Source organism: Brienomyrus brachyistius, chromosome 21 (genome assembly GCF_023856365.1).
Source record: "Brienomyrus brachyistius isolate T26 chromosome 21, BBRACH_0.4, whole genome shotgun sequence".
Lineage (NCBI taxonomy): Eukaryota > Metazoa > Chordata > Actinopteri > Osteoglossiformes > Mormyridae > Brienomyrus > Brienomyrus brachyistius.
The window spans coordinates 3,398,925-3,420,981 of record NC_064553.1 but is presented as its reverse complement, the minus strand read 5'-3'; the positions used below and the strand labels follow the sequence as shown (position 1 = coordinate 3,420,981).

Genomic DNA, 22,057 nt, shown 5'->3' with positions numbered 1-22,057 from the left:
TGATGACACGCTGTTAAAAATGCGCCGTTCACGGTGCATGTTAGAGTAAGACACAGCAGCTGGCATTTACACTCGATTTTAAAAGGACGGCACCGGCAATGCAGTAACATTTGTACACAGTTATTTTTTCATTAAGTATTTTTTTTCTTCTGTAATATTGTAATATTTAACGGACTAAACAATTTCAACCTTTTCAATCTCCACAGACACACTGTAAGGGTAAAGATCTGGACCTGATTAAGTTATGAGGCAAATCAAAGCAAAACTGAAGCAGCGCCACTTAGTGCCGCCTCAGATGCATGATCTCGTCAGCGTGATTAACTCTGTGGAAGAGATTCAGTTCAATTCAATTTTATCTGTACAGCGCATTTGCACAACATTACATTGTTTCAAAGAGCTTTACTCTCTCATCCCTGCCCAGGAACTGCACACAGGAAAGTAATAAACAGAACAGAAATATTTAGACAAATAAATAACATAAATAATTTTATTACATTTTTAGACATTGAATTAAGAAATGCATACAGAAGGACACCTAATTAGTGAGGAAAGATTGTGCAAATTGGCATGTAAGTGGAATGTGCAATAAATGAAAAGTTGTAATGCCAGAGTTATGTGTCACAAGTAGGACTCGGAGCATTTGGGTAAAATGAGGTTTATTGGCTTTCGCATTTGATGGGGGGGGGGGGGGGGGGGGGGCGGGTGACAGAGCTGTCTGCAGAATGTATTGTCGTTGTCAGCATCTTTTCTAGTTTAAATAGTAATTTGACTGTGATTCATTTCCTACTTCCTGTTAAACACGTCTTGTACACACCCAGGAATCATCCAGACCTTCCGTAAAAGGGTCTGGTTCAGAACCATCCCCCTGTAGAATGTACCATACTGTACTATACTGCCTGTGTTTTGGTTCAGAACCATCCCCCTGTAGAATGTACCGTACTGTACTATACTGCCTGTGTTTTGGTTCAGAACCATCCTCCTGTAGAATCTTTCGTACTGTACTATACTGCCTGTGTTTTGGTTCAGAACCATCCTCCTGTAGAATGTATCGTACTGTACTATACTGCCTGTGTTTTGGTTCAGAACCATCCTCCTGTAGAATGTATCGTACTGTACTATACTGCCTGTGTTTTGGTTCAGAACCGTCCCCCTGTAGAATGTACCATACTGTACTATACTGCCTGTGTTCTGGTTCAGAACCATTCCCCTGTAGAATGTATCGTACTGTACTATACTGCCTGTCTTTGGGTTTAGAACCATCCCCCTGTAGAATGTATCGTACTGTACTATACTGCCTGTGTTCTGGTTTATAATCATCTGGTTCAGCATCTGTCTCTCACTAGAGCTTTCTGTTTGAAATTTTACCGTAAGAAATAGATTGAAACATTTCAGTGATTTGATGTACAGGAAGTGAGGCAGCCTGTGTGATCTGCCCCATGATGACACGCTGTTAAAAATGGGCCAATCGCAGTGCATGTCACAGTAACAAACACCAGCTGGCCTTTAAACTCGATTTTAAACACAGACGGCACCAACACTGCAGTAACACTTACAGGCAGTTGTTAATGATTTATGAATTTTTTTCACTGCAGTGATGCTGTTACATATGTGCACATCTGGCTTAAAAATTAAACATGAATCAGCTTTCTGAAGAGAAATTATATATGATTTTTGAACGGAACAGACAATATTTGCCATTAGGATATTTATGCTCAAAGATTTACTGCTGCCACTCTAATGGAAACATCCACTGGGCAGATTTTCAGATTAAGCCAGTCACCCCAGGCACAGAAGACTGGAAACAGCCTCTCAGTGAATATATGTTTAAAAATGCAGAGAGAAGTGTTATTACTGGGATCAGAGAATGACAGCTCTCCCCCGTCCCAGTCCAGCTGCACTCTGATCCTCTGGGGTTTCCTTCTCACAGACAGAGGGACTGGGGGTGAGGTCATTGCTCTGTATTTACCATTACGCAGCTCTATACTCCATACGCCCCCTTCTGGCATCAGAGGGGAAAGGCCTTTCCTGTTGATGGACTCGTTGACCACACCCAGCCTCCAGGTAACTCCATCCTGCACATCCACATCCCAGCAGTGTTTCCCTGAGCTGAATCCCTCAGATCCCAGCACACTGGGCCATGTAAACCTCTCTGAGTTATTGGGATATTCCTGTATCTCATTACTCCAGGTAACAGCGGTCAGATCTTCAGACAGTGTGAAACAGACATTTGCTGTGTTTGGGTCCAGAATCACATGAGCTGAATGGAATCAGAGAGAATCATTAGAATTCAAACAACTCCTTCTGCACAGAGAGATTATGGAGCTGCTCCATTCTGACGTCTTCTACTCACTGTATTTAATCTCTTTTTTCTCCAGCATCTTCTCCCACACCCTGTAGCTCAGGTTGCCCAGGTGTTTGGCCACATCAATCAGGGCTCCTTTGACCTCCTCTGGATCCCACACTGGGCCCTGGGCTCTGTAACAATGTTTAGCATTCAGTGATGATGACACTAATAATATATATTTCACCCCCCACCCAGATCTCAGCCCTAGTGACAGGAAACCATCTGAGCTCCCTGACTGGTCCACATGATCACAGGATATACAGGTGACTCCGTGGGGACCTCACAATGACTCCCATTTTACTGTGATTCAGAGTCACTGACTCCAAACCAGTAAAAGACAAAAAGGGGAGTTTCCTTACCTTCTCTGTGTTTCCTTATATTTCTGAAAGGGAGTAAAGAAGATTAATGTCAAATTTACTAGATACTTTAAACACTTGAATCCAGTTGTGGTCCATCCTCACCAGTAGGAATGAGACGTCTTCAGCTCCCAGCTCCTGCTCTAAGGCTCTGATGGTTTCTGAGAGGGATAATATCTTTTTTGTGAGGTTCTCAATCTTCTCCTTCATCATGTGACTCTTCTGCTCCTCTTCCTCCCTCAGTGCAGATATCCTGGCCGCCTCTTCATCCTTTAGGAACTGGTGAAGTTTCTCAAACTCCCCCATTATCAGTCTCTCTGTGTCCTGGGCTTGAGTCTGAAATGAAAGTGAGTTTCCTCAGTGCCGTTACAGGGCAGCCTGTCCAGTGAGGTCACTGCTCTTCTTACACTCTATAATGTCGGTAGTTCTGTACCTTGATGTGTTCTGCTGTTTGGATACAGGTTTGTTGTACTTCATTGAAATCTGTCAGCTTCGCCTGCAGAGATTTCAATGCGGACTTCAGGTACCCCTGGATGAATGACACAGCCGAATCGATCTTTTACTTAAGAATCCCAGTACGATTTATTGCACAAGTATTATCAAAAGGTTCCATTCTCACCAAAGGCTCAGTAAGTTATAACTGGGTTACATCTTGACTAAATGCTTATTCACTACAGCCAATGGGACGTCCTGATTTCCCCTGAGTTCAATGTGTCAACAAGGGAGGGGCTTGCATTTCACTTCTTTAACCAATCACAGTCTTCATTGTATGACATCACCAGATTAGTCGGCTTCCAGCCACTGAGCCTGAGTGGTGTATGTCTCTGTGCTAAGCCTCTGCGTCTGTGATTGGAAGGTCACCAATTTGAGTCTGGTTATTATTGTTGTCGTTATTATAATTACCAACTAAAGACGTGTCCTTACATTACGCCATACAGCCTTTGCAGGCAAACCGGTTCCTGTTTCGTATCTACGACATGTTCCTTAACAGAAAGCACGCAAGCATACAAAAGTATACTTTATAAATCTGCGCACCCTGCTGCTTAACAGAAGGCACTCGTTTTGACTAATGTGGTGATGTCATACGATGAAGACTGTGATTGGTTAAAGCAGTGAAACGGAAGCTCCTGCCTTGTTGAGCCAGGGACGCATTGATCTCGGGAAAATCAGAACGTTCAAAGCCAACATGACATCAATAATATGCTATCTATAGTCTGTACAGCAGAGTACAACTTCTCCTTTTTAACCGCTTATTTACGTACCCGCTCCTCCCACTGTTACAAATCAGCAGTTAGCTACGTATTATTAGGAAGAATTCATTAACTGTCTTTGTGACCATGATATATTGCATTTTTTGCAGTAGATGTTAAACTTTTCAGCGCCGTTAATTTGGCATTTTTAATAAAGAGCCTAAAACGTAGTGTTCCCAGTGGGTACAGTAGTAACTTTGTACATATAGGGGCGTAATTTTAATGGTTTATAATAAGCGTATAGTAATTTAAAGTAAGCGTAAGTAGTTTCAAATGTTACAACTGTTATGTGGGTACGCTGCGCCTCTATGCCTTTTAAAATTGCCCCTCGGGGACAAATAAAGTTTTTTGAATTTAATTGAATTTCTGTATTTGGCTATTATTTTATGAATCCATGCGTATATGTACGTGGATTTTTGTGATGACGTCATTAAAATAGCGCTTCCCCCACTGGAAAAAAAACCCCACTATACCATGTGATCTAGCATGCACTTACAGTAACATTTATTATGTACCACTAATATTTAAATACCAAAGGATTTTAAGTGATCCAAATCATTTAATAATTTGCAAAATTGTGCTTGGCTTACGCGTCGTCTGCGACTTTCTGCGATCCTTCACAAACGTGAAGAGGTCACTGTACTCTTTCTTTGTACATTAGAATCACGCCTATTATATAAATAGAAACAAATTATACATGGAATCTGTCTCAAGGGACATACAAACATCTCAGGTGGCTTTTGTCATGTTTTGAAAATCCATTTTAGGTTTTAAACCTTAATAGGCCTACGTCGACCTAAATATAATTAGGAATCAAGAAAAAAAGACTTGTTGCTCAAACCTTGTGTTTTTCTGCAGCTTCTTCTGTGGGTCGCAGTTTGTGATTTTCATGTTTCTCTGAGGTCTGACAGACGACGCACACAGGTGTCTGATCGTCCAGACAGAAGAGCTTGAATTTCTCATCGTGCAGAAGGCAGAGAGCTTCAGAAGCTTCCGCCGATCTCGGAGTCAGGTCAATGTGACAAGTATCCATAGAAGACTCCCCTACAAACTGGACAGTTTCGTATCCAATTTATTTAATAAATAAGTATAAATATATGTATTTATAATATAATTCTTCCAGTTAAATACAGCTTCTTATACACCCTGAGTGGTAAACGCCTGACGTTTGTTAGTATGACTGGCCGAGAGTCCGTATCGCCTGCGGAAGATCCTGTAACTAGAATGCGTTCCCGTGGGGGAGGAAGAATGTGGAATCAGACTGACTTCCTTGTGAAACTCTGTTACTTGGTCTTCGGAGCCTCTCAACGAACAATCCACAGACTAGCGGCAAACTGTGGCTGAACTCTGGCACCTGCACACCGGTACTTCAGCCATAATGATGAATAAAAGGGGGAACGAGCAGATTCTATCCAATGCAGCGCATTTAAAACGTAATGTGAGAGGGGAGGCGTGGCACTAATGACCGTCACTGAGGACGGTTCATAGGAGTCGGAGTGCAGTGAACATCATCACATCTGCTGAAATGTCCAGACCATGACCAGCAAAGTCCTTCAGAAAGAAATAAACGAAGCATTTAGTGTTACTTCCATCACAACAATAGAAATCATTTCAGTCTATGAAGGATAAACAGATCATAGATTCTTTTTAAAAAATGTAGCGCATTTTTATTTGAAATGTAAAAGGCGAAAAACCTAATCAGACGTACGGCGAGTTTATTATAACAGGAAACCAAGGTTATCAGCGGGGCAGCTACACTGACTCTGGGCACAGTTACGGCTCCTCGTTCTGATTTCACGATGTTCTTTTACTGAACACAAAATACCTAAAAGTCGCTAGTATTAGACTTATGCAATATTAATTGGTTTAATCATATTAGCATTTTAGTATTTAATTTTCAGTTTTCTATTTTACATTCCATTTCAAATTTCACATCTTACTCTCAATGAGACACACATGTATATTCAAGGCAGGGCAAAGTTCTGGGGTCAGAACTCGGGGTCAGTCGGCAGTGCATACCCCTGTAGTGGTTGGGGTTAACGCCCAGACTCCAGGACCCAGGGTGTCTGCTAACCACGGGATTTGAACCCAAAAGCTTAGAGAGACAGACACGAGCATTGCAAAGATTCTCACGAGTCACAAAATTAGAGTCCGAATCAAGTCTGAAGTCTCCTTTGAGGTTCCAATTTGACCTTTACTGTTTATCAAAAATGTAACTGCCTGTTTGTTTGTTTACTATTAGTAACTGATGTAACTGAATGGGAATCAGCACTCGACCAGTTCATACGGAACATAGTTCCTTTGGCCTACATACATTTTCAGAATAATCGCCATTTTAAATGGCTTCGAAGCAATAAAAAATTTGTAAGAACCTAAGTTCTTTTGTATTGTAGATTTTAAAACTAGAACTTTCTCAAAAATAACATTATGATGGAGACGTTCATTGAGCAAAACAGGTAAACTTTAATTAGTGTGAACAGTGACAAACACAGGCCACAGTGGGACACACACACACACACACACACACACACACACATACACACACACACACCCATATGAAATGAACATGGCTGTTATTGTAGTCAGTATAACACTTTTATAAAAAGATTTGTTAAGGTTAAGACATTAACACTCTTAATTGCTCTTTGACAACAAACAGTAAAACATCGTCCATGTTTTGCACCCATTGACAGCATTTATAGGATTTCCACTGAATGCCTTTTCAAGGCTTCTGGGACCTGGTAGTGGTAAGAATAGCTTTTTAGAGAAAAAACTTCATTTCCACTTTCACACCAGCGCCCCCTGCTGCTCACACTGCAAAAAGGTTTAAATTTCTGTTCTTATGGTATCACAGTGATGTTGTGGAATTTGCATTAAGAAGTCTGGAGCAGCATTAGAGGAGGTAAATGAAGCTTTTACTGGTCTCCATGCTGAAAAACGCACATTCCCCCAGTAGCAATCCCATCCTGTCCAATTACAGTGTTAGACACATGAACAAAACCTACATTCAGGATGAACATTATGTCCATGAATAAATGGGCTCTATGCTCAATGTGTATCAATCTCATTCTGGAGGAGAAGTGAGTCAATCTGGACCTCAATTTCTTCCCAGAATTTCACTAGACAAGCGTTTGGGTTTGGCCGTCATCCTCAATACGGACTCATGGCGGTGATCTGCTGTACAGGAAGTGATGCGTCAGCCATGACCTGCCGCATGATGACACGCTGTTAAAAATGCGCCGTGCACGGTGCATGTTAGAGTAAGACACAGCAGCTGGCATTTACACTCGATTTTAAAAAGACGGCACCGGCAATGCAGTAACATTTGTACACAGTTATTTATGACTCTTGAAGTGTAAATATTTAACATGAATCTGCTGTTTGAACAAATATGAAATACGGTTTTAAATTTAACGGATACATTTGTCGTACCCCTGCACAAATAGTGACCTTGTTGTGGTGGAGGGGTTGGACTCTACTAGAGCTTCCCTTTGTCACCAATTCTGTTCATAACTTTCTAGGTGTAGCCAGGGGATGGAGGGTATCTGGTTCGGTGACCTCAGGAAAGCATCAGTGCTTTTTACAGATGACAGATGACATAGTCCTGCTGGCTTCGTCAGGCTGTGACGTGCAGCATGCACTTAGAGATAGGGGGAGGAGCTGTGACATTCAGAAGGAGCTCAAAGTTGAGCCACTACTCCTCCGTATTCAAAGGAGCCAGTTGAGGCGTTACGGTCATCTATCAAGCTATGCTACCTGGGAAGATGTTTCAGACATGTCCAAATGGCAACCCCGGGGCAGACCTAGGGCATGCTGGGAATGCTTCAGTTTCGGGCCTGGGAATGCTCTGGTATTCTCCTGGAGGAGCTGGAGGAGGTGGATGGGGAGAGGGAGGTCTGGGCATCCCTGCTTAGACTGCTGTCCCAGAGACCCGACCCCAGATAAACAGTGGAGAATGAATGAATGAATTCATTTGTTGTTTTAGGGCTCAAATGCAAATAGAAACATTGACTGGGCAGATTTTCAGAGGAACCCTGTAATCCCAGGTACCAAGGAATGGAAACAGCCTCTCAGTGAAAGTGTGCTTGAAAGTGTAGAGAGGAGTGTTATCACTGGGATCAGAGAATGACAGCTCTCCCCCGTCCCAGTCCAGCTGCACTCTGATCCTCTGGGGTTTCCTCTCCACAGACAGAAGGGCAGGTGGTGAGGTCATCGCTCTGTATTTGCCATTGCGCAGCTCTATGCTCCATGCGTTCCCTTCTGAGAAGAGAGAGAAATGACCTTTCCTGTTGATGGACTCTTCGACTGCACCCAGCCTCCAGGAAACTCCATCCCCCACATCTACATCCCAGCAGTGTTTCCCTGAGCTGAATCCCTCAGATCCCAGCACACTGGGCCATATAAACCTCTCTGAGTTATTGGGATATTCCTGTATCTTATTACTCCAGGTACAAGCAGTCAGATATTCAGACAGTGTCAGACGGACACCTGCTGTGTTTGGGTCCAGAATCACAGGAGCTGAATGGAATCAGAGAGAATCATTAGAATTCAAACAACTCCATCTGCACAGAGAGATTATGGAGCTGCTCCATTCTGACGTCTTCTACTCACTGTATTTAGCCACTTTCTTCTCCAGCATCTTCTCCCACACCCTGTAGCTCAGGTTGCCCAGGTGTTTGGCCACATCAATCAGGGCTCCTTTGACCTCCTCTGGATCCCGCACTGGGCACTGGGCTCTGTAACAATGTTCAGCATTCAGTGATGATGCTCCGGCCAGCCACAGGAAGCCATCCAAGCTCTCTGACTGGTGCACATGATCTCACATACAGGTGAATCTGTGAGGATCTCCAAACCAGTAAAAGACAAAAAAGGGTTTCCATACCTTCTCTGTGTTTCCTGATAATTCTGAAAGAAAATGAAGAACAACAACGTTTATCACTTTACTTGAGGGGGCATAAATAATTTAGTTAAGGCCAGTTCGTACTTTTCTGTGGGCGCCCTGGGTTGTGGACGAAGGTAAGTGACATTAATTTCGTCATCAGAGGTTAGCTATGGATGGCTGTGGTCCCAGATTTTTATGTCTAATGTAAACCGTGCGTGTCTGTGTGCAAGATAACTGATTAGGTATTTCCAGTAGGTGGCAGTGTGGGCTTTCACAGATCAGCAGTCAATGGCGAAAGAGCAGAGGAAGAATAGTTGTTGTAGTTATCGCGAGCAGCTGTATAAGGAGGGTCAGAGGTACCTCCATCCATCCATTTTCCAAACCGCTTATCCTACTGGGTCGCGGGGGGTCCAGAGCCTATCCCGGGAAGCAATGGGCACGAGGCGTGGAACAACAGTTACTATGCTGATGTATGGCACGAATGTCGCTGATTGTAAATTTTGAAACAATGGAGCGAAAAACACCTAATTAGTTAGGTGTTAAGTACAGAATAGGAGAGCAGCTGGTTGACCCAAAATGTGAAAAAGATACATACAGCAAATATGGTTAGCAGATTAGTACTATGCCTAAAATATTAATGAGAGGCGCACTGTGACGCAAAAGTTAGTAATTTGCATAAATTCAGCGTATCATTGTATTTATTAAATTTTCTTTCCATTTTAACTAACGGAATTCACTTGTGGTCCATCCTCACCAGTAGGAACGAGACGTCTTCAGCTCCCAGCTCCTGTTCTAAGGCTCTGATGGTTTCTGAGAGGGATGATATCTCGTTTGTGATCTTCTCAATCTTCTCCTTCATCATGTGACTCTTCTGCTCTTCTTCCTCCCTCAGTGCAGATATCCTGGCCGCCTCTTCATCCTTTAGGAACTGGTGAAGTTTCTCAAACTCCCCCTTTATCAGTCTCTCTGTGTTCTGGGCTTGAGTCTGAAATGAAAGTGAGTTTCCTCAGTGCTGTTACAGGGCAGCCTGTCCAGTGATGTCACTGCTCTTCTTACACTCTATAATGTAGGTAGTTCTGTACCTTGATGTGTTCTGCTGTCTGGTTACAGGTTTGTTGCACTTTATTCAAAGCTCTCAGCTTCTCCTGCAGAGGTTTCATTGCAGACTTCAGATCCTCCTGGATGAATGAGACAGCAGAGCTGAGCTTTTCCTGAATGATCCCAGTATGATTTATTGAACAGGAATTATCACCAGGCTCCATTCTCACCAAAGGCTCAGTGAATAATAACTGGGTTATAATTTCACTAAATGGTGATCGCAACAACACTTGGATGAAATTAATAATGTGCATTTGATTATTACCAATAAATGGTCAAATAAGAATTACAAATGTATCTCATACAGATATAGTTTCAGCACTGGCTTAAGGTCACTTAATGACCAAAATCTCTGGTGGCTGTTGTAGTATTTTTAAATTCCACTTTAATCCATCCATTTTCCAAACCGCTTATCATACTGGGTCGCGGGTCCGGAGCCTATCCCGGGAAGCAATGGGCATGAGGCAGGGAACAACCTAGGATGGGGGGCCAGCCCATCGCAGGGCACACTCACACACCATTCACACCTAAGGACAATTTAGTAACTCCAATTAGCCTCAGAGTATCTTTGGACTGTGGAGGGACACCGGAGTACCCGGAGGAAACCCCACGATGATATGGGGAGAACATGCAAACTCCGCACACATGTGACCCAGGTGGAGACTTGAACCCAGGTCCCAGAGGTGTGAGGCAACAGTGCTAACCACTGCACCACCATACCGCCCCATGCAGTGCTAACCACTGCACCACCGGAGTACCTCCACTTCAATCCGTCTACATAAAATGCATCTGAATTACAAAACAAGAAGAAAGACATTTTCCTCAAACCTTGTGCTTCTCTGCAGCTTCCTCTAGGGGTCGCAGTTTGTGGTTTTCATGTCTCGCTGAGGTCTGACAGACAAGGCACACAGGTGTCTGATCGTCCAGACAGAAGAGCTTGAGTTTCTCATTGTGCAGATGGCAGTGACCATCAGAAGCTGCTGCAGATCTCTGAGCTCTGTCCTGTAAGAAAGCCTCACATGTATTCTTCAGGGCCAGATTAGGGAGAAGACCATCCATTGAAGACCTTCTCCTGCAAACTGGACATTTCCGAGAGCCAATCTCTCCCCAGTACTGCTGCAGACAGACTTTACAGAAGCTGTGGCTGCACTTCAGGACCACAGGATCCCTGTAGATTTCGTAGCACACAGGACAGGTGAGCTCCTCTTCCAGCACAGAGGACCTGGCCGCCATTTATTCGGTGACTCTCAGCACATGGCTTCCCGAGAGATTTACTTTCACTTTTACTCAGTTCAAAACAACAAAATCCTGGAAGTGCAATGTTATCCGAATAATGTCATCAGTTTCATTCTTCAACTTAAAACAATAAAAATACATGTAGCGAAATCTGAACTGTGCCTCGTTTCTTACTTCCCGATAAGCACACCTGGCATGTCCACACAGGTAGCGTGTGTAAATTCCTTAAAGGAGCAGCTTCATCCTCCTGTATATAGCACGGTACTGTTCATGCTCTCGGTCGGTGTTGTACACTGTGTGAGAGCCCAGCAGTACATATTTAGAGAAAAAGAAACGGTGGTTCGTACCAATTTTTGCCACGTGGTTTTTGCGACAGTTTGATGCTGAATGACTTTGATTGGCGAAATCACTGGGCATGATCTATGAATACACTTATTTTACCAGCTGGGACATGGAATTTTATGGAAACATGGGATATTATGACCAGGTTCATGATGAAATAGGCAGGAGATGCACACAGGATGTGAAATCAATGCTTTGAGATCACAATTCTAAAGTCAGGAATGCAGCTGTGAGCAGAAACATCTGGAGAGTCACTCATCAGCTTCCATGATGAAGGTAAACTGCTGCATGCTGCCATCCTCAGGCTACAAACCAGGCAGCAGCGGGAATCGTCTATAATATTTAGTGTAGGAGGGCAGTGGGACCCACATCGTACTAAATCTATTATAGGAACCTTTACCACCGGATTTCAGCAAAGCACTAGGACACGAGGTTCCGTAATGACAGCAAATAACAGGGGACTTGAAATGTGGAGCAGCACAGAGGTGAGCTGACTGGGTGTCGTGTGTGTTGACAGATGCATGCAGACACATGCATCGCAATTTTATCCAACCGATGAAGTTGGCGCCAAAGCCAAATTACTGCAGGGTGTAGGAGAGGTGTTTCCACTCAAACCGGTCAAATGCTTGTTCAGCATCCAAAGATATCAGAGTTTCAGAAGCAGTGGTGCTCGGAGGGTTACAAAGAGTATTGAATGCTAATCGCAGGTTAAAAAAAGGAATTTCTGTCCCTGATGAATCTGGTTCAGTCAGAAGAGGTGATGGATGGAAGGGCGTGTTTGAGCTGAAGTCTGCAGTCAGTAAGCTGATTGGGCAGTAAGACGCACAATGCAAAGGGTCATGAGAGATGGATGCTTGTGTGAGTGTCTCAGGAAGAGTTTGGGTTACAAAAGACACATTATACATTTCAATGAAAACTGGTGCCAATTTGTGCAGAAACTTCTGGATGGGATAGATGTCCGGCCCAGGGCACTGTACAGTGTAATGATCTGAGAGCAACTGTCAAGTCTTCAGTATTGATCAGTTGTTTGCTGTTCATACTGAAAATGGTTTTAAATCACTTCTTATGGAGTGACATGAATACTGTGGAAGTGACACAAAGAAGCCTGGAGCAGCATTAGAGGATGTGAATGAAGCTTTTATTGGCCTCCATGCTGCAAAGTGCACATTCCCTCAGCTGCATTCCCTTCCTGATCAGTTACGGTATTAGATACATGAACAAAACCTACATTTTAAACCAAAACATCCCATTTTAAAGCAAGACAGCCCCAGCACTGCGGTAACATTTATTTATGATTATTTTGTCCCTGCAGAGATGCTGTTAAATGGGTGTCGCCTCTGACTCTGCATTTCCACTGGCTTCCTCCTAAAGCCCAAATACATGCAGTTAGGTGACTCAGTGTCTCTATGCTGCCCCCTAGTGTGTGAGTCTGTCCCCTGCTCTGTGCTCAGGGCTTCCTAGGATGGGCTGCAAACTTACAGTCACCCTGTACTGGATCAGAGACCCTGGGAAATTAACTGGCAGAAATATGACAGCCCCAGTCCAGCTCTACTCTGAAAAGAAGTTAATCTCATCTCCACTAAAACAGGAACAAATTAAACATGCATTTGCTTCCTGAACAAGAGCTAAATATGATTTTGAATTGAACAGAAAATTCTGGCTTAAAAATTAAACATAAATCAGCTTTCTGAAAAGAAACGAGGCATGTTTATTGAAACGAAATATTTGTTTTTAGGATTTATTTCTGGGAAATTTACTGCTGCCACTGTAATGGAAACATCCACTGGGCAGATTTTCAGAGGAACCTCCTCTGCGTAGAAGACTGGAAACAGCCTCTCAGTGAAAGTGTGTTTAAAGGTGTAGAGAGGAGTGTTGTTACAGGGATCAGAGAATGACAGCTCTCCCCCGTCCCAGTCCAGCTGCACTCTGATCCTCTGGGGTTTCCTCCCCACAGACAGAAGGGTTGGTGGTGAAGTTATTGCTGATAATTGACTTTTATCATGCTTTATGATCCATACTCCTGCCTCTGGAGAGAGTGCCATATTTCCTTTCCTGTTGATGGATTCTTTAACCACACCCAGAACCCAGGTAACTCCATCCCCTACATCCACATCCCAGCAGTGTTTCTCTGAGCTGAATCCCTCAGATCCCAGCACACCGCCCAATGTAATTCTCTCTGAGTTATTGGGATATTCTTGTATCTCATTACTCCAGGTACCAGAGGTCAGATCTTCAGACAGCGTGAGCTCAACATCTGCTGTGTTTGGGTCCAGAATCACAGGAGCTGAATGGGAACAGAGAAACATTAGAGCACAGTTCCTCCCCTTCTGCACAGATAGATTATGGAGCTGCTCCATTCTGACGTCTTCTACTCACTGTATTTAATCTCTTTCTTCTCCAGCATCTTCTCCCACACCCTGTAGCTCAGGTTGCCCAGGTGTTTGGCCACATCAATCAGGGCTCCTTTGACCTCCTCTGGATCCCACACTGGGCACAGGGCTCTGTAACAATGTTCAGCATTCAGTGATGATGACACTAATAATATAATATTTTACCCCCCACCCAGATCTCAGCCCTAGTGACAGGAAGCCATCCGAGCTCCCTGATTGGTCCACATAAGAACATAAGAAATTTTTCAAACAGGAGGAGGCTATTCGGCACGTCAAGCTCGTTTAGGGAGAATTTTAATAGCTCAGAGTCTTATCTAGCTCTGATTTAAAGGAAATGATCACATGATGTACAGGTGAATCCATGGGGGTCTCACACTGACTCCCATTTTACTGCAATTCAGAGTCACTGACTCCAAACCAGTAAGAGTAACACTTTACTTGAGGGGCCACAAATGCTTAGCAGTAACTAAATAAGTTAAGTACAAACAAGCAGTAACTACGTTAAATACAAATCATGAACAAATACAGTAACGACTGGAGATAAAAGGTGCATCATGACTCATTAATGATGAACAAACATGATATCAGTATGTAACTAAAACTTAATTAATTAATATGTCAGTAATAGTATTATACTGTATTATTTGTGCCCCATCAAGTGTTACCAGTAAAAGACAAAAAGAGGTGTTTCCTTACTTTCTCTGTGTTTTCTTATAATTCTGAAACAAAAAAAAGAATAATAATAATAATATAAATTAAATTTACTTTTACATTTTATTTCCACTCCCACTAACCAAATCCAGCTGCTCTCCATCCTCACCAGTAGGAATGAGACGTCTTCAGCTCCCAGCTCCTGTTCTAAGGCTCTGATGGTTTCTGAGAGGGATGATATCTTTTCTGTGATCTTCTCAATCTTCTTCTTCATCATGTTGCTCTTCTGCTCCTCTTCCTCCCTCAGTGCAGATATCCTGGCCGCCTCTTCATCCTTTAGGAACTGGTGAAGTTTCTCAAACTCCCCCTTTATCAGTCTCTCTGTGTTCTGGGCTTGTGTCTGAAATGAAAGTGAGTTTCCTCAGTGCTGTTACAGGGCAGCCTGTCCAGTGAGGTCACTGCTCTTCTTACACTCTATAATGTAGGTAGTTCTGTACCCTGATGTGTTCTGCTGTTTGGTTCCAGGTCTGTTGTACTTCATTCCAAGCTTCCAGCTTCTCCTGCAGAGGTTTCAGTGCAGACTTAAGATCCTCCTGGATGAGACAGCAGAGCTGAGCTTTACCTGACTGATACTAATGTGAGGTGTTATACAGGAATTACCAACAGGCTCAGTTATTACCAAAGGATTAATATAAATTATAACAGGAATATATTTCTGCTAAATGCCGTTATGCAGGAATATCAGGATGGAAAGAATTATGCATAATATCAATAAATGCAAAAATAACAGATATAATCTAGGGGACAATCCAATTTAACTCCTCAGAGACAAAATTCTAAAGACATTGTAATATTAATAAAACGTTAACTAGTTTTTATACTGTAATCTGAAATATTCACAGATATAAGGCATATTAACTACTTAGTATTAGGAGAATTGGTTCTTTTGTAGATCGTTTGAATAATTCTAAACATAAAATAATAAAATGAGGATGGCACCTGTCTCAGGGTACATACAAATATTTTCTGACCAATTTCTCATGGTTTTTGTAATATTTTATAACTGAAAAACAAGAAAAAAGACATGTTGCTCAAACCTTGTGCTTCTCTGCAGCTTCCTGTATGGGTCGCAGTTTGTGATTTTCATGATTCACTGAGGTCTGACAGACGACGCACACAGGTGTCTGATCGTCCAGACAGAAGAGCTTGAGTTTCTCATTGTGCAGAAGGCAGAGAGCTTCAGAAGCTACTGCAGATCTCTGGGCTCTGTCCTGTAAGAAAGCCTCACATGCGTTCTTCAGGGCCAGACTGAGAGGAGGATCATCCATTGAAGACCTTCTCCTGCAAACTGGACATTTCCGAGAGCTCTCCTCTCCCCAGTACTGCTGCAGACAGACTTTACAGAAGCTGTGGCTACACTTCAGGACCACAGGATCCCTGTAGATTTCGTAGCACACAGGACAGGTGAGCTCCACTTCCAGCACAGAGGACCTGGCCGCCATTTATTCGGTGACTCTCAGCACAGTGATGGATTCCAGAGATATTTACTTTCACTTTTACTCAGTTCTTTTACTCAGCTCAAACAACAAAATACTGGAATGTGATAACATTTGAGAATCCGGCAGGGTGAGCTGCAGTCTGGTCTGACCTGCTCACCAGGCCGCCCCCCCCCCCCCCCCCCTGAGCTCACTAGCAGAAGCTCTTCACAGCTCTGATGAAATAAGCGGCACACATTTTCAGAATAATAAGAATGAAAACATCTCATGAAAAAGTCTCTGACTCACTTTGGTACCATCATCTTCCTGCAGCAATAAAGCAGGAACTGTTACAGCGGGGCATAACACAGGGAAGTAAGAGACGATCCACACAGTGGCTCCAAACAAACAAAAATCTTTATTAAACTCAATACACACTAAATTAAAGTCCCATGAGGAGTCAAAACGAAACAGCTAAATGAGAGTGAGGCAAGGGGGCAAGACAGGACTGACCCTAGCAGAGCATCAGCAAACAGGGCAACACACAGTAACGACCAGAATGACCGACTGAGGAAACAAGGATAGGACAGGTACAGTCGCGCTCATAAGTTTACATACCCTGGCAGAATTTATGATTTTTTAACCATTTTTCAGAGAATATGAATGATAACACAAAAACCTTTCTTTCACTTATGGTTAGTGGTTGGTTGAAGCCATATATTGTCAAACAGCTTCTTTTTAAATCATAATGACAACAAAAACTACTAACCATGAGTAAAAGAAAATTTTTTGTGTTATCATTCATATTCTCTGAAAAATGGTTAAGAAATCATAAATTCTGCCAGCGTATGTAAACTTATGAGCACGACTGTACATGTACATATATACGTGTGTGTGTGTGTGTGTGTGTGTGTATATATGTGGGAGGGGGTCTGAAATGGCCAGCAGGGGTAGTCACATGACACTGGTAACTACACAACACGTGTAACCTCATGACCCCGGAAGTTATAAAGGTTTACTGAGGTGGAATCTCATCCTCTTGCTGCTGCTTTTCACTACTGTCTTTTGGTTTGGCTCCCCTTTCCTGTGGGTAAGGAAAGTGAGGATAGGGTTTGTTTATTTTAGGAAACCTGAACTCTTATGTTCGGTTTCAGTTTAACAGGCTGATTGCTAGGAGCGTGTGAATCTTCATGGAGGACACTGAGGTGACTGTGGAGTTTTATCATTTGACGTGAACCTCTATGAGCTGCTGGGCTACAGACACTGATGCTCTGGTAACTTGTGTTATGCTGGTGGGATTAAGAAAAAAGTTTTATGCTTGTTTTTAAGGTGTTAATTATGTTTCCTTGTACCTGTAACATTACATTAACATTGAAGGGGCAGTGTGTGGCTCAGTGGGCTAAGCCTGTGTGCCTGTAATCAGAAGGTTGCAGGTTCAAACTCAGCCTGTGGGTACTTATTGTAGCCTTAATGTATTATAATCATGTTTATTATGCATTATGGATGCTTTATGAAGCTATCATCTGTAAGGCACTATAGATACCTTTAATTATTCACCCCGAAAGCTGATTTCTCTGCCCAGTTCTGTAACACTGCTTGTGCCAATGAAGGCCCTGAGACATCCAGCCTCTACTAGCACACAAACACTATAAGTCCAGCTTCTGTTCCCCAGCAGAGAAAAATGGAGGAGGGTGGGAAGCTGGCAGCTCCGCAGGAGAGCAGCTGTAGGTCGAGTCTTCGACCTTTAGGCACAAAAGCAGGATCAGCAGGCAGGCTCACTTTAGTGAGACACAGACCAAACTGCGAACAGGAAGAGCGACAGAAAGACATTTTCATCATTTAACCACATTCTTCTCCAGCATCTTCTCCCACACTATAATGCTGCTGCTGCCACCTTGTGGCAAGAGATTCACACTTCAAATTAGGGACTCTGTCATCAATGACAGCAGCTCACTGGAAAAGGACGATGGAAAGCTGGAGGATGTGGCTGGTGAGAGGGAGGTCTGGGCATCTTTGGTGAAACTACTGCCCCCCGAGACCCGACCCTGGATACGCGATAGAAAATGTGCGACTTTCATAGTGATACAGATGTGAAACCTGAACACCCTCAATTGCCCTTTGACCCCAAACACTAACATGTCCTCCAGTGTTTGTACTCATGTGCAGCATTTGTAGGATTTCCACTGAATGCCTCTTCAAGGCTTCTGAGACCTGGTAGTGGTAAGAATAGCATTTCAATTAATAAAATTCATTTCCTCTTTCACTCCAGCGCCCCCTGCTGTTCACACTGGAAATAGTCCAACATGGCTGTTCTTATGCTATGACAGGAACGTAGTGGAAGTACAAGAAGCCTGGAGCAGCATTAGAGGATGTGAGTGAAGCTTTTATTGGCCTCCATGCTGGAAAGTGCACATTCCCTCAGCTGCATTCCCTTCCTGTACAGTTACAGTATTAGATACATGAACAAAACCTACATTTTAAACCAAAACATTTCATTTTAAAGCAAGACAGCACCAGCACTGCAGTAACATTTGTTGATTTAGAATTGATCAGACAATAATTGTTTTTAGGATTTTATTGCTCAGAGATTTACTGCTGCCACTGTAATGGAAACATTCACTGGGCAGATTTTCAGAGAAACCTCATGACCCTCTGTATAGAAGAATGGAAACAGTCTCTCAGTGAAAGTGTGTTTAAAGGTGTAGAGAGGAGTGTTGTTACTGGGATCAGAGAATGACAGCTCTCCCCCGTCCCAGTCCAGCTGCACTCTGATCCTCTGGGGTTTCCTCCCCACAGAAAGAGGGGTATGTGGTGAGGTCCCTGCTGCCAATTTACCTTCATTCTGCACTATCATCCATACTCCTGCCTCTGGAGTGACCTGGGGAATCCCTTTCCTCTTAATGGACTCTTTAACCACACCCAGGATCCAGGTAACTCCATCTCCCACATCCACATCCCAGCAGTGTTTCCCTGACCTGAATCCCTCAGATCCCAGCACACTGGGCCATATAAACCTCTCTGGGTTATTGGGATGTTCCTCTAGGTCATTACTCCAGGTAACAGAGGTCTGATCTTCAGACAGTTTGAGAGAGACAATTGCTGTGTTTGGGTCCAGAATCACAGGAGCTGAAGTGAATCAGAGAAATATTAGAGTACAGTTCCCCCCCCCCCCCCCCCCACAGAGAGATTATGGAACTGCTTCATTCTGACGTCTTCTACTCACTGTATTTAATCTCGTTCTTCTCCAGCATCTTCTCCCACACCCTGTAGCTCAGGTTGCCCAGGTGTTTGGCCACATCAATCAGGGCTCCTTTGACCTCCTCTGGATCCCGCACTGGGCCCTGGGCTCTGTAACAATGTTCAGCCTTCAGTGATGATGACAATAATAATATATATTTCACCCCCCACCCAGATCTCAACCCTATTGACAGGAAGCCATCCGAGCTCCCTGATTGGTCCACATGATCACATGATGTTCAGGTGAATCTGTGGGGACCTCACACTGAGGCCCATTTTACTGAGATTCAGAGTCACTGACTCCAAACCAGTAAAAGAGTAACACTTTACTTGAGGGGCCACAAATGCTTATCAGTAAATAAGTTAAGTACAAACAAGCAGTAACTACGTTAAATACAAATCATGAACAAATACAGTAACTGCTGGAGATAAAAGATGCTTCATGACTCATTAATGATGAACAAACATGAGATCAGTATGTAACTGAAGTTTGTAGTTAATTAATATGTCAGTAAGAGTACACTGCCCGGCCAAACAAACAATCGCCATTTGAATCTTTCATTGGACGGCCTTTCGCTTTCATTACGGCGCACATTTGTCATGCCATTGTTTCCACAGGTTTATGCAACATCTCACCCTTTAATTTCATCCACATTTCATCTACGTCCGAGATCCTGTATTGATGAGTGAGTTGAACCACTGCATAGAGCCTCCTTCAGCACATCCCAAAGACCTTCAATGAGGTTAAGGTCGCAACTCTGTGGTGACCGAGTCATGTGTGAAAATGATTCCTCATGCTCCCTGAACCACTCTTTGACTATTCAAACCCAAAGAAACCCAGCCAGTCAGTAGATTCAGGTGCTCAGCTGACTTTAATTATTGCTGCATGACGTTGCTGAGCTACAATAATGATCCAGGTATTGTGCCCCATCAAGTAAAGTGCTACCAGTAAAAGACAAAAAGAGGTGTTTCCTTACTTTCTCTGTGTCTCCTTATAATTCTGAAACAAAATAAAGAATAATAATAACATAAATTTAAATTTCTTTTACATTTCATTTCCATTCTCACTGCCCAAATCCAGCTGCTCTCCATCCTCACCAGTAGGAATGAGACGTCTTCAGCTCCCAGCTCCTGTTCTAAGGCTCTGATGGTTTCTGAGAGGGATGATATCTCGTTTGTGATCTTCTCAATCTTCTTCTTCATCATGTTGCTCTTCTGCTCCTCTTCCTCCCTCAGTGCAGATATCCTGGCCGCCTCTTCGTCCTTTAGGAACTGGTGAAGTTTCTCAAACTCCCCCTTTATCAGTCTCTCTGTGTTCTGGGCTTGTGTCTGAAATGAAAGTGAGTTTCCTCAGTGCTGTTACAGGGCAGCCTGTCCATTGAGGTCACTGCTCTTCTTACACTCTATAATGTAGGTAGTTCTGTACCCTGATGTGTTCTGCTGTTTGGTTCCAGGTCTGTTGTACTTCATTCCAAGCTTCCAGCTTCTCCTGCAGAGGTTTCAGTGCAGACTTAAGATCCTCCTGGATGAGACAGCAGAGCTGAGCTTTACCTGACTGATACTAATGTGAGGTGTTATACAGGAATTACCAACAGGCTCAGTTATTACCAAAGGATTAATATAAGTTGTAACAGGAATATATTTCTGCTAAATGCCGTTATGCAGGAATATCAGGATGGAAAAAAATCATGCATGATACCAATAAATGCAAAAATAACAGTTATAATCTAGGGGACAATCCAATTTAACTCCTCAGAGACAAAATTCTAAAAACATTGTAATATTAATAAAACGTTAACTAGTTTTTATACTGTAATCTGAAATGTTCACAGATATAAGGCATATTAACTACTTAGTATCAGGAGAATTGTTTCTTTTGTAGATCGTTTGAATAATTCTAAACATAAAATAATAAAATGAGGATGGCATCTTTCTCAGGGTACATACAAATATTTTCTGACCAATTTCTCATGGTTTTTGTAACATTTTATAACTGGAAAACAAGGAAAAAATACATGTTGCTCAAACCTTGTGTTTTTCTGCAGCTTCTTGTATGGGTCGCAGTTTGTGATTTTCATGTCTCGCTGAGGTCTGACAGACGACGCACACAGGTGTCTGATCATCCAAACAGAAGAGCTTGAGTTTCTCATTGTGCAGAAGGCAGAGAGCTTCAGAAGCTGCTGCAGATCTCTGGGCTCTGTCCTGTAAGAAAGCCTCACAGGTATTCTTCAGGGCCAGATTAGTGAGAGAACGATCCATTGAAGACCTTCTCCTGCAAACAGGACATTCCCGAGAGTCCTTATCTTCCCAGTACTGCTGCAGACAGACTTTACAGAAGCTGTGGCTACACTGCAGGACCACAGGATCCCTGTAGATATCGTAGCACACAGGACAGCTGAGCTCCACTTCCAGCACAGAGGACCTGGCCGCCATTTCTTCAGTGACTCTCAGCACAGTGATGGCTTCCTGAGAGATTTACTTTCACTTTTACTCTGTTCTTTTACGCAGTTCAAAACAACAAAATACTGGAAGTGCTACACTTCAGCAATGTTATTTGAACAATGTCACCAATTTCATTCTTCAATTTAAAACAACAAAAATACATTTTATGACATCTGAACTGTGCCTCGTTTTTTTACTTCCCGATAAGCAAACCTGACGTGTCCACACAGGTATTGTGTGTAAATTCCTTAAAAGAGCCACATCATCCTCCTGCATATAGCACGGTACTGTTTTAACTATATATATAGTTAAAAGACAATGGATTGTTTAAATTATTTAATTTTCTCACATATA

General features: G+C 43.0%; 3 protein-coding genes across 3 annotated transcripts in view; all 3 read right to left on the bottom strand.

The window, feature by feature from the left end:
* LOC125716430 (E3 ubiquitin-protein ligase TRIM39-like) overlaps positions 1-11,611 on the bottom strand; it is an 18,434-nt gene extending 6,823 nt beyond the window's left edge. Inside the window, exon 1 of the mRNA XM_048988711.1 lies at positions 11,176-11,611. The gene's annotated coding sequence lies outside the window, so the exon portion shown is untranslated. The remainder of the gene's footprint in view (positions 1-11,175) is intronic.
* On the bottom strand, positions 494-22,057 carry LOC125717108 (uncharacterized). The gene is made up of 14 exons (XM_048990087.1): positions 21,684-22,057; positions 10,759-11,152; positions 9,915-10,010; positions 9,587-9,817; positions 8,833-8,855; positions 8,562-8,686; positions 7,942-8,468; positions 7,707-7,817; positions 4,792-5,022; positions 3,134-3,229; positions 2,806-3,036; positions 2,704-2,726; positions 2,351-2,475; positions 494-2,257 (listed from the first exon to the last, which is right to left on the bottom strand). The coding sequence occupies exons 1-14, from the start codon at positions 21,692-21,694 to the stop codon at positions 1,713-1,715; spliced, it is 2,769 nt and encodes a 922-aa protein (XP_048846044.1). The 5' UTR covers positions 21,695-22,057; the 3' UTR covers positions 494-1,712.
* On the bottom strand, positions 12,625-16,051 carry LOC125716427 (E3 ubiquitin-protein ligase TRIM35-like). The gene is made up of 6 exons (XM_048988708.1): positions 15,647-16,051; positions 15,047-15,142; positions 14,719-14,949; positions 14,595-14,617; positions 13,885-14,009; positions 12,625-13,792 (listed from the first exon to the last, which is right to left on the bottom strand). The coding sequence occupies exons 1-6, from the start codon at positions 16,049-16,051 to the stop codon at positions 13,188-13,190; spliced, it is 1,485 nt and encodes a 494-aa protein (XP_048844665.1). The 3' UTR covers positions 12,625-13,187.